The sequence below is a fragment of the Pseudoliparis swirei genome, chromosome 7, assembly GCF_029220125.1.
Source record: "Pseudoliparis swirei isolate HS2019 ecotype Mariana Trench chromosome 7, NWPU_hadal_v1, whole genome shotgun sequence".
In the NCBI taxonomy this organism is placed as follows: Eukaryota; Metazoa; Chordata; class Actinopteri; order Perciformes; family Liparidae; genus Pseudoliparis; species Pseudoliparis swirei.
In genome coordinates, this window is record NC_079394.1 from 11,193,076 (window position 1) to 11,208,839 (window position 15,764).

At 42.5% G+C, this 15,764-nt stretch overlaps 1 protein-coding gene across 4 annotated transcripts in view; it reads left to right on the plus strand.

Moving 5' to 3' along the window:
* LOC130197435 (gastrula zinc finger protein XlCGF57.1-like) overlaps positions 1-15,280 on the plus strand; it is a 23,716-nt gene extending 8,436 nt beyond the window's left edge. Inside the window, exons 3-4 of one of the 4 annotated variants that reach the window (XM_056420136.1) lie at positions 13,452-14,082; positions 14,335-15,280. In XM_056420136.1, the coding sequence (XP_056276111.1) occupies positions 13,452-14,082; positions 14,335-15,023 (1,320 nt within the window). In that variant the 3' untranslated portion in view covers positions 15,024-15,280. Of the gene's footprint in view, positions 1-8,502; positions 9,269-13,416 lie in introns of those variants that run through there. The other 3 variants (XM_056420137.1, XM_056420138.1, XM_056420135.1) reach the window with 3 other exon arrangements.
* Positions 15,281-15,764: the final 484 nt, after the last annotated feature.

Consider the following 15,764-nt stretch of genomic DNA (forward strand, 5'->3'; position numbering starts at 1 on the left):
CGACACACATTTGATGAATATGTTGAGAAATGAACTAACCAGAGTTTAGTTTTTCTTAAAGCAGGTTGCCAGAGCCCACAGCTGATGGGAATGGCCATTGGTTGAGCAGGTGACTGGGTAAGTATTAAGATCCATGTAAGTGGACTAAGCCCAGGTGAACAGGGTGGTTTGAGGTCATTGCAAGGACTTCACAGCGCCCTCCATGTAAGTGGTCTCACGGAGAGAATGACACCATTTTACATTGTATATTTGAAGATCTGTGGCTAAAGAATCACACACAGCCACTGAAGAGTTGCCTAATCATGAGGGTAATTCTGAAAAGATCACAAAAACAGTTTCTTCCCCCTCGCCGTCTCACGACTAAACAATAACCCACTGTAGCATATATATTTATCCCTTCTCTTCTCGCACTCTCCACTTCTTCTTGTATATACTTTAAGTCACTTTCTAATACTTCTTAGACCGTTGCACTGTTTTGCACTGTTTGTTCTGTTCTGCACTATTTGTTTTTGTTTGTTCTGTGTTGTAATGTACATTTTGTGTAAGCACAGAGACACTTTACCAAGACAAATTCCTTGTTGTGCAAACTACTTGGCCAATAAAACTGATTCTGATTCTGATTCTGATTCTGATCTGAAGCCACTTCCACACATTGCTGCTTAGGAGCATCATTGTTGTAAATATGTTAATATTTTGCTTATTCTAAGACATTAGAGCGAGAGTTAGGACTGCCACACAGAAAGATGTATGCAGACGACACCGACTCTCACAGCTCACTGTTTCTTGCCATTAACTGCACCATTAGATGCAAATGTTTTGTTTCCCCCATAAACTGTTCTAGGGTTCGAGCACGAGAGAGAAGAGTGCCGGACAAATGCCTGCCGGTTAATTTTTTTTGCAGGAAAGGGAAATTTATGACATTGAATGGGAAAAAATTTGGGAAATTTTGATGGATTGAAAGGCCGGCCAGGGTTAGGTGCCATCAATCCCACATGAAAAATTCCCTAGGTTGTTGCCCCTATTATAATGTTCAACTCCATTTTGGAGTTCACCAAAATTAAATTATTTCCCTTTTAACATTTGCTATTGAGAACTACCTGAAAGTTTGGACTCGGCCTCGGTGCAGGGAAAAGCCCAGTATAGAAGAAACAAAAAGTCGATGTGGATTTAAGAGGGCAACAACAAGGACAAATTTACCACTGAATTTTACTTGTTGGAAAGGTGGAGAAATGGTCATTAGGATTGACATTGGGCAACATGGCTCTGTAGAAACTTGACTCATTGGAATGGAAATTTTAATTTCAGACTTATCTGTCCTTCTAATCTTTGGGCCCGTTGTTTTGGAAGCATGTGGTTTGAATGTGGCACAGGAAGGTTTGCAAGGGTGAGGGAGGCATAATCCTGCCACATAAGGGCTTAAACCAATAAAAACTGGATCATAAACAACCAACAACTTTTCAGTTGTCATAACTTAAACAGTAAGAACGAAATGGAGGGGTTTCTTTCCCGGTGGTGTGAAATCCACTTTCCCAGGAACATACCCCTACCCTGGACACCAACCCAACCCCCAAAAAAACAAACAAACACCAAAACACACATTAAATATGTTGGTTTTAAGGGGGAAAAGATATTTGGTGCACTCAATTCTGGAGAATTGGTTCAAATAAATATATTCCGTTGTTGGATTGAATCTTGAATCTTGTTTAATTTTTAAAGACATGAGGCACCCTCGATATGTGAATTTAGTGGAGAGAGATGAAGCCTTCCCAGCGGGAAGTTCAGTTCAACTTCGGAAAAACAGATTTAGTTTATACCTTGGAATTATGGAACCAATCCCTTTAGTTCGGACAGAAAAGAAAAAATACATCTTCCATTTGAACAGCAAATTTGTTGTTTAATTTAGATTAACTTATTGGACCAGGAGTTAAGGGGAAGGAAACCCCTGGGAAGGGACAACAATTTAAAAGGGGGACTGTATTGAAATTTTAGTACTCTGTTGGTTAATGAGTGAAAGTTTTTAAATTAAGCTATTGTATTTATGTTGTTTAGCAGATCTTAGAAGTGATTTTTGAAATTACCCAATAATCACTTATTTATGCTTTAATTAATTTTGGTTTTTAGGTAACAGGTTTTTTTTATGACATAAAAATGCATGGTTTGTAGAGGTTTAACTAAATTTCCTGGCCCCTATTGTTTATTTATTATTTGGAGTTAAAACGGAGTTAAACAACATTCTCCCTTTCACGGGTTTCAACTTAATATATGTGAGGAAATAAAATTGGGGGTTTACCTTTTTTTCATTTTGGGGTTAGGAATCTTTTAAAAGAAAAATTATATCCCTTTAGGATACTGAAGGGTGCCTTTTTAAAGAAGATCTAGAATGTCCAAGAAAACTTAAAGGTTTCTTGGAGGAAGAACTTTGAGGGGGAATCAATGCTGGAAATTTTTCTAAAAAAAATTTCAGTAAGTGTACTTTAACGCTAGAGCCTGTTTTTAATTCTCTTAACAGTACACCATCACCAGGTGACAGTGGTTGGTTGGTTTGGCCGCCAACGGGGTTGTGACCTTCAAGGGGGAGCAGCTGGCCACCTGGCACTGAGCTCCAGGAAGCCAAAGAAACAGAGAGGATACCCTCATTGGAATGAACCCCAGGCAGACGTGGCTCACCCAAAAAGATAATGTTTCTAATTCCAATGGAGTGAATATTTTGGACGTCCGACAAAAATGTTGAAAAGAAATTTTGATATTTGGAATCATTTTAAAATGTTGACTTTTTGCACTTCGGTCTTGGAAGTTTCTCTTTTCATGGAGTCATCAACGTTAACAACCAAAACCTGAGGACTTTTTAACGGTGGTGAGCATGATCTAGAAAAGGGTTTAAATACCCTTACACAGAGTACAAAATGAATCGTTTAAATTTAGATAACCCTTCACTTGACAAGTGTATTACTTAAAGATAAAAGGAGGTGATGTTTCCTAAAGGGAATGGATTTTTTAATTGAAAAGATTTTTTACAGTGAGTTCTTGGAAAAACTCAAAGCTACAAATTAAAAGGAACTGGAGGAATTTATGAAACCGCCCATGGGGAAAGAGTTATAAAGCAATAGAAATATTTACCAATGATATTGAAATATTGTATTTTAAAATGAAAGGATCATGTATTTTTAAAGGTAATTTTTTGGTTTATTAAAATTATTTTTAATAATGAAAATTGTTTAATGGGTAGATCTTTTTGGATCCCTGGGTTTTGTTTCTTTATTTGAACAAAACGCGGAAGTAACAACGAAACGTATTGCCCGGAGAAGTGTCTTTGAAAAACTGCGGAGAACAACGGTGTAGAACACCAAAACTGGGCTTAGCCCTGAATGGCTGAAGATATCTTATTTTGAGAATATCTCGGAAGGGGGACCCAGAACCTTTAAAACCGTGACCAAATAAATAAAACAGTGTGGAACTCTTTCCCAAAAACCCATCCCCTTTGAAATAACATTGGCATTAGAACAAATTAATGATTCCTTTACTTGGGAAAGGGGGAACCCTCCCGGGCTGCAAATGGGGGGGCCCCCCCTAAAAATTTTTTTTTTTGGCGGTTTCCAAAAACCCCCGTACTAAAAAAACCCATTAAAAGAAAATAACAACCTTTTTAAAACGATTTTGGGTTTTAACCCGGACCCCCAAAGGTAGGAAGTTTAACGTCCCCCCCCCCGAAAAATGTGTTCCCCCTAGCCCCTGAAAGGTTGGCCACGCCGAATTCTTCAAAAAACCCATTTGGGGGGTTTTTAAAAAACCCAGTTTGTTTTGTTGGGCCTTGACGTTAAAAAGTCCCTCCTGAGATTGGGTCAAAGTCACGGAGAAAGAACCACAATCCGGTTCCTTTGGCAAAGCCAGTAGGGTGTGAGATCCCACAATGCAGTGTTAAATGAACCTCTCCACAAACCGAGATGAAGACCCGGCCTGTAGGAGGGACAGTGCTGCCTCGACATGAGAATTATGATGTCCAAAATATGTCTGAAGTATTTTTGAAAACAATTTACCCTGACCAATTAGTCTTGACCTCCACAGAGAGCTGCTGTTGATAGCCATGAAGGACATGGCCATTGCAGAAGTTCTATTGAGCCACCATGTCTGGAGTTTAGCAGAGTGCTCATCCTGAGACCAGAGGTAGCCAGAGGCTCCACAGATTCCATTAGGAGAGGAACAGGAGGAATCAAGCCCAGGAGCCGGAGCTGAAGCAGAGACTGAGACCTTCTCCTTCTCATGAGGGTGTTTTCCTTCATTTGCATTTTGCTGATAATTGTTTACAGGGTCATTGACTTTTATCTACCGCTAAAGTTGTATTTTTATGTAAATGATTGTCTTTGAAATAACTCAAACATCAGTTGACGGAGAGGAGAGAAACATATTTAAAAGGAACCAATAACAACTCGTATCCAACGTCGGAACTTGACAGTGTGACACCCAGCGGAAGTAAACAAGAAGTTAGCGGGGAAAGATGTAACGTTAGTAGTCTCAGGAGGTAAAACAACAATGTCGTCAGTTGAGAACATGAGAGTTTGTCCACGAGGCTGACTGCTGCTGGAAGAAATTTCGGTTTTGAAAAACTATCTTCAGTACCAGGAAGAGGTCGACAGCAGACTGTTGACATCGTTTGAAACCTAAATAAAGCTACAGAACAGTGTGAAATATAGCTCATCCTTTTATTAATACTGCAGTCACGTGATTCATGCAGATGAGAACAGGTTACACGAGGAAGGCAGAATAAATAACCTACCCACGTACACTTAAGCGCTCCATGGAATATGATACAGGACTGTTCAGAAATTAATATTGTGATAGCCTTATTTGTAATGCACTGTACCGTCAAACATGTATTCTGATTATTATAACGTCGAAGAGTTGCAAGTTTTTTATTTTATTATTGTTGATGCTTATAGTTTAAGAAAACTTCATAATCCTATCTCATAAAATTATTTCTCAGACCAAGTAAAAAATGTATCACAAAAACAAATCAAACATTTTAAAATGTCCATTAATGCATCTCCTAGTACTTGGTTAAACTTTTGGACGGATTACTGCATCAATGCTGGCAGGCATGGAGGGGCAATCAGCCTGTGGCATGCTGAGGGTTTATGGATGCCAGGATGCTTCATTAATATTTTACTCATTTGCATTGTTGGGTCTGGTGTCTTCAGCTCTTCTTCATAATATCACCAAATTCTCTATGTAGTTCAGGTTGGGGAATTGGCAGGCCAATCGAGGGACAGAAACCATGTCAGTACACCAGCTACTATGGTTTTGGCACTGTGGCAGGTGCCAGATCATGCTGGAAATGTAACCCCCATTCCATAGAGCTTTTTCAGACGGAAGCATGTAGTGCTTGAAAATCTCTGTACACAGCTGCATTTACTTGGACTTACGAAACACAGTGGACCAACACCAGCAGCTGACATGGCTCCCTCAAACCATCACTGACTGTGGGAACTTCCACACACTGGATTTCAAGAACTTGGGACTCTGGCGCCTCAGCCTTTCTCCAGACTCCATGCCTTGACTTCCAAACAGTCACACAACACTGTTTTTCGTCTGAAAAGAGGACTTTGGACCACCTGCAACTGTCCAGTGCAGCAATCCCAGGCAAAAGATTCCCAACCAAGCACTGAGTGCATTAATGGACACTTTCAAATGTCGATTTTGTTTGGTTGTTATAAATTCTTAACTTGTTCATGAATTCTAATTTTATGAGATAGGATTTAGAGTTTTCTCAGTTACAGTCATAATCAGCACATACAAAAGGCTTGCAATATTTGGAAGTTGATTTGTAATGAACTAGACACATATTTTTGTTAATTGTATTACAGGAAATAAAAGAATCCTATCACAATATTCTGAATTATTCGAGAGTCCATATCTTTCAACTGTTTTTATCAGTTTAATTTCTCAGAATATAACGTTATAAGAAGTAACATTGTGCTTTGAGAGCCCTGTTGCACATTAAGTAACCTCACAGAGGAGAAGAAGATTGTCAAGCAAAATATTTGAACGTAATTCTGATGTTGGGTTTTCGCCCTGGGTTCATTAGCCAGTTCTACTCATCCTGCCCCCGCCCACCTGTCAGGATAGCCGCGTGCCAATGCCTGGGTTTCACTTGTTGGTATTTTCAATTTACTATCGATTGGTCACCTATTTCCTTGTGTTCTTTTGTCCCTCCAGAGCTCCTAGAGCAACATGTCTGGCTAGGAGAAGAGTGAAGAGGTTCTCTCGAGCAGCAGCTCTGTATTCAGGACAGGAGCTCCAGTCTGACCAAGATGAACTGTTACTTCCACAGACCAAAAAAGGAACAAGAGGAAACTCTGCACCAGTCCGAGGGAGAGCAGCTTGAGCTGAAGAAAGCAGAGACCAAGACCTCATGTTGACCTGTAATTTGAGGAAACGGACCACAGTGAACCAGAACCCACAATCGACCACTAGTCAGAGCTGAGAGCCCAGATCGAAGCGAAGTGAGGCGAAGACTCTAATCAACCAGAAATCCACAGAACCAAAGAAAATAGATCCTGTGAAGTCATCAGACGTATAGGAATTTGTTAAAGATTCCCAATGATACCAACTGAAAGCACTTTCCAATGTGATATATGAAAAACATCTACATCCAGGCCAGTTTGTCTACACCCGAGAACCCAGTACACAGATGAGAAGCCTTTCGTACATTATGGAAACGATTTAGTGGGACATCAAAATTGAATGCTCATACAAGAATCCACACAGTATGAGAAGCCATTTACTTGCAAACATGGAAATAGTTTTGGGACTTAAAAAGTGTTTGAGGGTCCGCTGAGAACACACAGGTGAGAAAGCCATTTGCAAAACATGTGGGAAGTTGATTAAGCATTAATGCTAGCTTGACGGTCCACACAAGGACACAATACAGGTGATAAGCCATTTTCTGAAAAAACATGTGGAAATGAATTTTTCAATATATTTATCACTTGAAAAGCCACAAGGACACACCGGTGAGTAGCTTCATTTCTGCAAACATGTGGAAAAACAACTAGTAACGCATCAACATTGAAGGTTCATAAGAATTCACACAGGTGAGAAGCCATTTTCGCAAAAGACGCATCTGGGCTTGGTTCACAGAAGAGGCCCACTTGGGGAGAAGTCAGAATCACGAGACCTGTGGGAAAACATACTTTGAGGCTATCACGATTTATATTATAAGAATACACTTTTTATTAATCCTCAAGGGAAATTAGCTCCTGCATTTAACCCATCCCCTTAGTTATTATGAGCAGCGGGTCATGTGAAGCGCCCGAGCAATCAGTTCAGTGCTCTGGTGACGCCTACTTGCAACCAATGGGGAGAGCGAACCCACAACCCTGCGGTGTTGCAGGACTTGCCCTCTTACCCTCACCTCCTGAGCCAGCGTCAAGATCACATACATTCAACAAAATACCACCGTTATTCTTTGTCAACATCCTCTACATCAGGGCTATTCAACTTCAGCAGCAAGTAATAATAAGGAAATCAATGGGGGTGTGGAGGGCCAGTGGCGCTGAGAAGGCCCTCTTAAAATCCTGAGAAGAAAAAAAAAATTCTGTCAAAAAACATTATATGCCAAATCATTTAAATAGTAAATATACCGTGTTGACGCGCTAAATGTGTGTGGGAGACCGTCAGCCTGTCAACAACCACTTAAGTTAATGTGAAAAAATATAATATATCGCCACTATCACGGAGAGAAGCCCCTCCCCTTCTTCGTGACACCGGCCCTATGTGTGTGTACGGCAGCGAGGAAACATTTCAGTCGTTTCGGCAAGGACGGCTTCTCATTGGCGGCTGAAACGTGAATCTTGAGTCACAAAAATGTGCGCCATGGCCACTGGTCACGTCACGTGGACTATTCTGCAGATCAGAGACCCGTATGTTCCCTCAGCCCATAGAGCAGTGTTGCCAGGTCCGCGGTTTCCCTGCGGAATCCAGCTACTTTTCAAGCGTTGCCGCGGGTTGAATTGTGTGTCTGTTGGTTCGGGTAGACCTATTTTGCATGCAAATTACATGAATATCTTTAAATAAAAATCCATATTTTAAATGAAATAATTTATTCATACCCAAATCCTACCAAACTGATCATGAGACCAACAGCGTTTCTCAATTCAAAGTACACGAGTACAGACTTGTGTTCTTTTGGAGTCTGGACTTGGGAGTCTGGTCTTGGGAGTCCAGACTCCGGACGACGGGACGACGGTCTTTCTGCTATTGGATTAGCAGCTGACTTGATGACGTCACCACATCAGCTGTTCTTGCTCCTGGGTTTACTCTGATTATTCACTGTAAATTATTTTTTACAGTCAAATAAACAAAACATCCTAAAATGACATTCCGTAACTCAACAACAGTAGTATTTATAAAAAGTCACCTGTCAGTTGTTTATTTTCTCCTCTGCTATTGTTTCCGGTTGCTGGTGAAATGCATTCTGGGATATCTGCTGGCCAAAGTACGCACAAGTCTCCTCTGATGCATCCTCCGGAAAGTGTGAGGATCAAGTCACATACGGGCATTTTGACCATGCTTTGCGAGAAGCGGACTTTGAATTGGAACATGTACTCGGGCTGGGACTGATGACGTTTCACGAGCCCACGAGAAAACAAGTCGAGGAAAGTACGCACAAGTACGCATATTGAGAAACGCCGCAAGAGGACCCAGAGTCTCCACAGATTAAAGAGGAACTGGAGGAACTCTGCACCAGCCCGGAGGGAGAGCAGCTTGAGCTGAAGCAGGAGACTGAGACCTTCATGTTGACTCCTAATCATGAGGGTATTTTCCTTCATTTGCTCTCTTGCTGATAATTGTTTACAGGGCCCTTGTTACTGTTATCTAGCGGCTAAAGTTGTATTTTTTATGTTAAATAATTGTCTTTGAAATAACTCAAAACATCAGTTGACGTAGAGAGGAGAGAAAAACATATATAAAAAGGCGGAACCAAAAAAACAACTCGTATCCAACGTCGGAACTTGACAGTGTGACACCTAGCGGAAGTAAACAACGGAGTTAGCGGGGAAAATATGTAACGTTAGTAGTCTCCGCCGAGGTAAAACAACAATGTCGTCAGTTGAGAACATGAGAAAGTTTGTCCACGAGCGGCTGACTGCTGCTGCGGAAGAAATATTCGGAGTTTTTGAAAAAACTATCTTCGAGTATCAGGAAGAGGTCGACCGTCCGCGCAGACTGCTGGACATCTTTTGGAAACCTGAAATAAAGCTACATAGAACAGGTGTGTGAAATATAGCTCATCCTTTTAATTAATACTGCAGTCACGTGGATTCATGCAGATGGTAGACAGCAGATGAGAACAGGTTGGTACAATGAGGTGAAGCAGGCAGAGAATAAATAACCTACCTTCCACGGTACACTTGCCGTCCATGGAATACGATATATTCCTTTCAACTGTTTTATTTAATTATGTATTTAGAATATAACGTTATACGAAGTAACATTGTGCTTTCTCTGGATATTCTATTGCACATTAAGCAACTCTCCATTGTGAGGGCAGGGCTCCAGACTAACTTTTTTAACTAGGAGCACAGTGGCCCCTAACTTAAAATGTTAGGGGCGCAAGCAGAAAATTTAGGGCGCACACAGGGTTTTCCTGGGTCATTTGAAAGGCCAAAGTGCCACCATCTATTCATGCAGTCGAGATATTGAGTGAGTGATCAGCAGCTGGCTGCTCTGCGTGATGCGCCGCACACATCCGCTATCACCGGTAAGCACACCTCACTAGCACCCCTCCCCGTTAACAACTCTTCTCGGCTCGCCCAAATTTTCTCTATGCAGGAAAATTTAGCACAGTATAAATCGACTTGCAAAGTTTTCCCATCATTTCTACTGTATTACTGATAAATAATTTGACAATATACAATCTTATGCCTTTTTGCCTTCATGAACTGCAAAACATTCACAACAGAGAACTCTTCAGAAGTTGCTGTATTGAGTTTAAACATATTTTAAGAAAAAACATACCTTGAGCATGTGCATGTTGCACTTCGATGTGGCCAATCAAAACATTTGTTGGTTTCTAGAGATGCACCGATCAGGTTTTTGGTGCCGATCACTGAAATCAGTATCTGCCGATCACCGATAATACCGATCACGGTGTCGATTGAAGCATGTCGTCGACTGGGACATGATCCAATCCAGTTCCAGTGACGTCAGCGTGTTTGCGGAAGTAGCAATGAGCCTCATAGCAACGCTAGCGGACACCATCGTCCCCACGGTAAAAGTTAGGGTCTTTCCTAACCAAAAGCCGTGGGTTGATAGATCCATCCGTGAAGCTGTGAACGCCTCATTGCTGCCTATAACTCCGGTCTTGTATCCGCAACATGGACGAGTACAAGGCAGCGGTCTATGGACTGAGGAGGCGGTGAAGAAGGCCAGAGGAGAGGTACCGAGACAGAGTGGAATCACAGATGGAGCAGCGCGACACCAGGCGCCCTATGGCAGGCAACGGACTATCACAGACTACCAGAGCAGACCCCAGCGCTATGGTGAGTGCCGCATCCCTAGCGGACGACCTGAACTCATTTTATGCACGGTTTGAGGCTAGCAACAACAGCGCTAGCTCGCCTAACAACAACACCGTTAAGCGTAGCCGAGGTGAGTTCTACCGCTGGGGATGAACACACACTCTGTGACCGAGCACAGTGTGAGGAGGGCTCTGTTGAGGGTGAACACCAGGAAAGCTGCAGGTCCAGATGGCATATCTGGGCGAGTACTGAAGACCTGTGCTAACCAGCTAGCTCCAGTGTTCACCACAATATTCAACCTCTCCCTGGCTGAGTCCGTGGTCCTCCCGCCTGCTCAAGAGATCCACTATTGTCCCTGTGCCCAAGAATGCTTCTCCAGCATGTATGAATGACTACCGACCGTGGCCCTCACCTCGGTGGTCATGAAATGCTTTGAGAGGCTGATAAAGGACTACATCTGCGCCTTCCTCCCTTCCTCCATGGACCCGCTGCAGTTTGCTTATCGCCCAAACAGATCCACGGATGATGCTGTCTCCCAGGTACTGCACACCACACTCTCTCATCTGGACAGCCAGAGGGGCGGCTATGTGAGACTGCTGTTCATTGATTATAGTTCAGCTTTCAACACCATAGTCCCCACCAGCCTGCCCAAGCTGATTGAGCTGGGACTGAACACCCCCCTGTGTGCTTGGATCCTGGACTTCCTGACCGCCAGGCCACAGGTGATCAGGGTCGGCACACACCTCAAATCCCTCACCCTGAACACAGGATCCCCAGGGTTGCGTCCTCAGCCCCTACTGTACTCCTGTACACACATGACTGTGTGGCCAGGTTCAGCTCAACACCATCATCAAGTTTGCGGATGACACAGTGGTGGTGGGCCTGATCTCCGTCAACGATTTGAAGGCCTACCTGGAGGAAGTTGCTGATCTGTCACTCTGGTGCCAGGACAACAGCCTCATCATGAATGTCACCAAAACTAAGGAGCTGATTGTGGACTTTAGGAGGTACAACAACAGGACGTACTCACCACTGGGGATTAACGGGACTACTGTGGAGAGGGTGAGCGGTATAAATACCTGGGAGTCCACATCACCGGGGATCTGACATGGTCAACAAACACAGACACTCTGGTGAGAAAGCCAAGGCAGCGCCTCTACCACCTCAGGCAGCTGAGGAAATTTAAAGTTTCCCAGAGGATCCTTCAGTCCTTCTACTCTGGCGTTGTAGTGAGCGTCCTGACAGGAAGCATCACAGCCTGGATTGGCAACTGCTCCGCACAGGACAGGAAGGCTCTGCAGAGAGAAGTGCGTTCGACTGAACTCACTATTGGAACTACACTCCCACCCTGCAGGACTTGTACACCAGGAGGTGCAGAACCAGAGCCGGCAGGATCATGAAGGATCCTCACCACCCCAACAACAGACTGTTTCAGCTGCTGCGGTCAGGCAGAAGCGCCTCGTCACGCTGCAAGAACAGAGAGACTGAGACGGAGTTTCTTTCCTCAGGCCATCAGGATTGTGAACTCCGACCTCACCAGGACCCCCACATAGACCCACACAACTGCCCCTCTTAGGCACACACACACACACACACACACTTACTGTAAATATTGTGTTTTTTATTGTAAATAGTGTGTACTTGTTGCCCTTGCACATTCCTGCTGAGCATTGCCACTTTCATTTCACTGCACACCCTGTGTGTGTATGTGACAAATAAAACATCTTGAATCTTGAATCATTCTATTTTTTGTGTAGCATTATTGCTATGAGGACTATGAGGAAATACATATATAAAGCAACTCAAACAGTAAAGAAATTACAGATTTCTTTAAACATTTAGGACTTTAACTTTGAAAAATGTCCTAATTGATACATTACAATTGTTTGATTGCTATTGTAGGGGATTTCAGATATGTATGGAACACATCTGCATCATTCATTTCCTGGAACTCTTGGGGAAATCTATATACAGGACTTTTCTTAACATACACAAGTCTGACTAATTTTTATAAACTCTTCCTTGGTCCAGTAAAAATGTTCTAATGTTAGCATATGTTAAGCTAAATCTCAGAAACGATCTCTAAAGATACAAAATCAGTTCATTGTTTACTTTTATATGTTCGTGTATGATTTGTCGACATCTTATTTTCAAAAACGGATGTTTCACGTGGTTCTTTACGCTAACTTTGCAAAACCGGATGTTGTCACTTAAATCCTTCCGCTAACTTTCTCAAAACCCTTGCGCGCTCCCGATCGAATGTGTTTACCGTGAGCATCAGTCTCTAGGGGCTCAGACATGTGAGAGTCGGCTGAGTCGACCCAGAGATTCAACTCGGGGGACGCCGCCGGTGGTGAGATCCTCTGACCTCTCACTCTACGGCCAACGCGGTCGCATCGTCTCCGGTGCGCCTCTTTTCACACATTAGCCCCCATACACACACAGGCCAGCCTTCTTCTTCGGTTTTCGCCTCCTTTCTTCTTCTTCTGGAGTTAATGTCGGTTAGCAAACCAGTCATTCAGGCATTACCGCTAACTATAGTGGGCTGAAGTGTAGAACAAGTTTGTCAGCAACAAAAATATTTAATAACAAAAACAAAACAAAAAATCTGCTAATTTGCTGGTCGCGCAAGATGCGAGTTGATGTAAAATTTATCGCACTGTGTCTAATTTTAGCGCAAAATGCGACCATTTGGTCAGTGAGCCCTGAGAAGAAGATTGAACAAGTTAAAATATTTGATCCAATACTGATGTTGGTTTTCTGCCCTGGGTTCACACAAGTTTACCATCCTGTCCTCGTCCACTGTCAGGATAGCCGGTGTGGTGAAAGCTTGGTTTCACTTGTTGGTATTTTTATCATCAGATTATAACCTATTTCCTTTTGTTCTCTTTCCCTCCAGAGCTCCCAGAGCAACATGTCTGTAAGGAAGAAGAGGAAGAGGAGGTTCTCTCTGAGCAGCAGCTCTGTATTCAGGACAGGAGCTCCAGTCTGGACCAAGAGGACCCAGCGCCTCCACAGACCAAAAAGGAACAAGAGGAACTCTGCACCAGTCCAGAGGGAGAGCAGCTTGAGCTGAAGCAGGAGAAGGAGACCTTCATGTTGACTCCTACTCATGAGGAAACGGACCACAGTGAGCCAGAACCCACAACTGACCACCAGCTCGTAGCTGAGAGCCCAGATCGTAAAGGAAGTGAGCATGAAGACTCTGAATCAACCAGAAATCCAGAGCCAGAACCAAAGAAAATAGATCCCAAAAATAGAAGTCACTGTGACGATGAGAACTTGTTAAAGATTCCCAATGATACTCAAATCGGGAAAGCACTTTTCCAATGTGATACATGTGGAAAAACATTCAAGTGCAGGTCAGGTTTGTCTTCACACCAGAGAACCCACACAGGTGATAAGCCATTTACTTGCAAAACATGTGGAAAGAGTTTTGGACGTAGTGGTAACTTTACGGTCCACATGAGAACGCACACAGGTGAGAAGCCTTTTACTTGCAAAACATGTTCGAAGAATTTTGGAAAAAGTAGTCATTTGACGGTCCACATGAGAACACACACAGGTGAGAAGCCATTTTCTTGCAAAATATGTGGAAAGGATTTTCAATATAGTTATCACTTGACAAGCCACATGGGAACACACACAGGTGAGAAGCCATTTTCTTGCAAAACATGTGGAAAGGATTTTATATCTAATGCTAGCTTGACGGTCCACACAAGGACACATACGGGTGAGAAGCCATTTTCTTGCAAAATATGTGGAAAAGATTTTCGATATAGTTGTCACTTGAAAAGCCACATGAGGACACACACAGGTGAGAAGCCATTTTCTTGCAAAACATGTGGAAAGGATTTTCAATATATTTATCACTTGAAAAGCCACATGGGAACACACACAGGTGAGAAGCCATTTTCTTGCAAAACATGTGGAAAGAGTTTTGGACGTAGTGGTAACTTGACGTTCCACATGAGAACACACCCAGGTGAGAAGCCATTTTCTTGCAAAACATGTGGGAAGGATTTTATATCTAATGCTAACTTGAAGGTCCACACAAGGACACATATGGGTGAGAAGCCATTTACTTGCAAAACATGTGGAAAGAGTTTTAGATTTAGTGCTAGCTTGAGGGTCCACATGAGAACACACACAGGTGAGGAGCCATTTTCTTGCAAAATATGTGGAAAAGATTTTCGATATAGTTATCACTTGAAAAGCCACATGAGAACACACACAGGTGAGAAGCCATTTTCTTGCAAAACATGTGGAAAGGATTTTCAATATATTTATCACTTGAAAAGCCACATGGGAACACACACAGGTGAGAAGCCATTTTCTTGCAAAACATGTGGAAAGAGTTTTGGACGTAGTGGTAACTTGACGTTCCACATGAGGACACACACAGAGGAGAAGCCATTGACTTGCAAAACATGTGAAAAAGATTTCAGTCGTAATTCAGCCTTGTTGGTTCACATGAGAAGAGCCCACTCTGGGGAGAAGCCATAACTACGAGACCTGTGGGAAAACATATTTTGAGGCTACTCCATTGACGAGGCTTATAAGATCATACATACAACAAAATGCCACCGTTATTCTTTGTCAACATCCTCTACATGTTAATTATGAAAACAGGTATTTGCCATGAGAACAGAACTTTTCGGACACCACCAAATATGTAAGAGCTGGTAGTTGATGTTCTAAAGAAACCAAAGACTGTTTTTTTCCCTTTATAAATGCATGACAATAAAATGGATTGTACTGTGTTTTATTGAGGTGGATAATGTCTCATGTCATTAGCGATCATTATTTCAATTACACACGCACACGTTATGAAATGGATATTTTGGACTTGGTCAGCAGTCTGACCTGGCTCAACACTCCCTCTGATAACTCTCATCACATTGGACGAGTTTTTCAACTCTTCATGGGTGAAGATGTCCAGTTTCACGTCACTGGAAAAATTCAGATGCAACAAGAAATTAAGACAAAATAATTTTCCACTTGCAACATCGCTGCATCATAACACCAGATTCTATGAGGAAAACCAATAATTTTATTGAAAAAGTAGGTGTGTCATTGGGAATCATATGTTTGTCATCCTTAGCCTTAGCAGAAATGTGAAGTATGAATGAACTCTTTGATGGTGTTTCTTTTAGAATTTAAACAGGTTAACTGCTTAATAATGCTGCAGGATCAACTTTAAATGGAGGTAATGCCTGCATTGTCTGGCAGACACCCAAACACCTG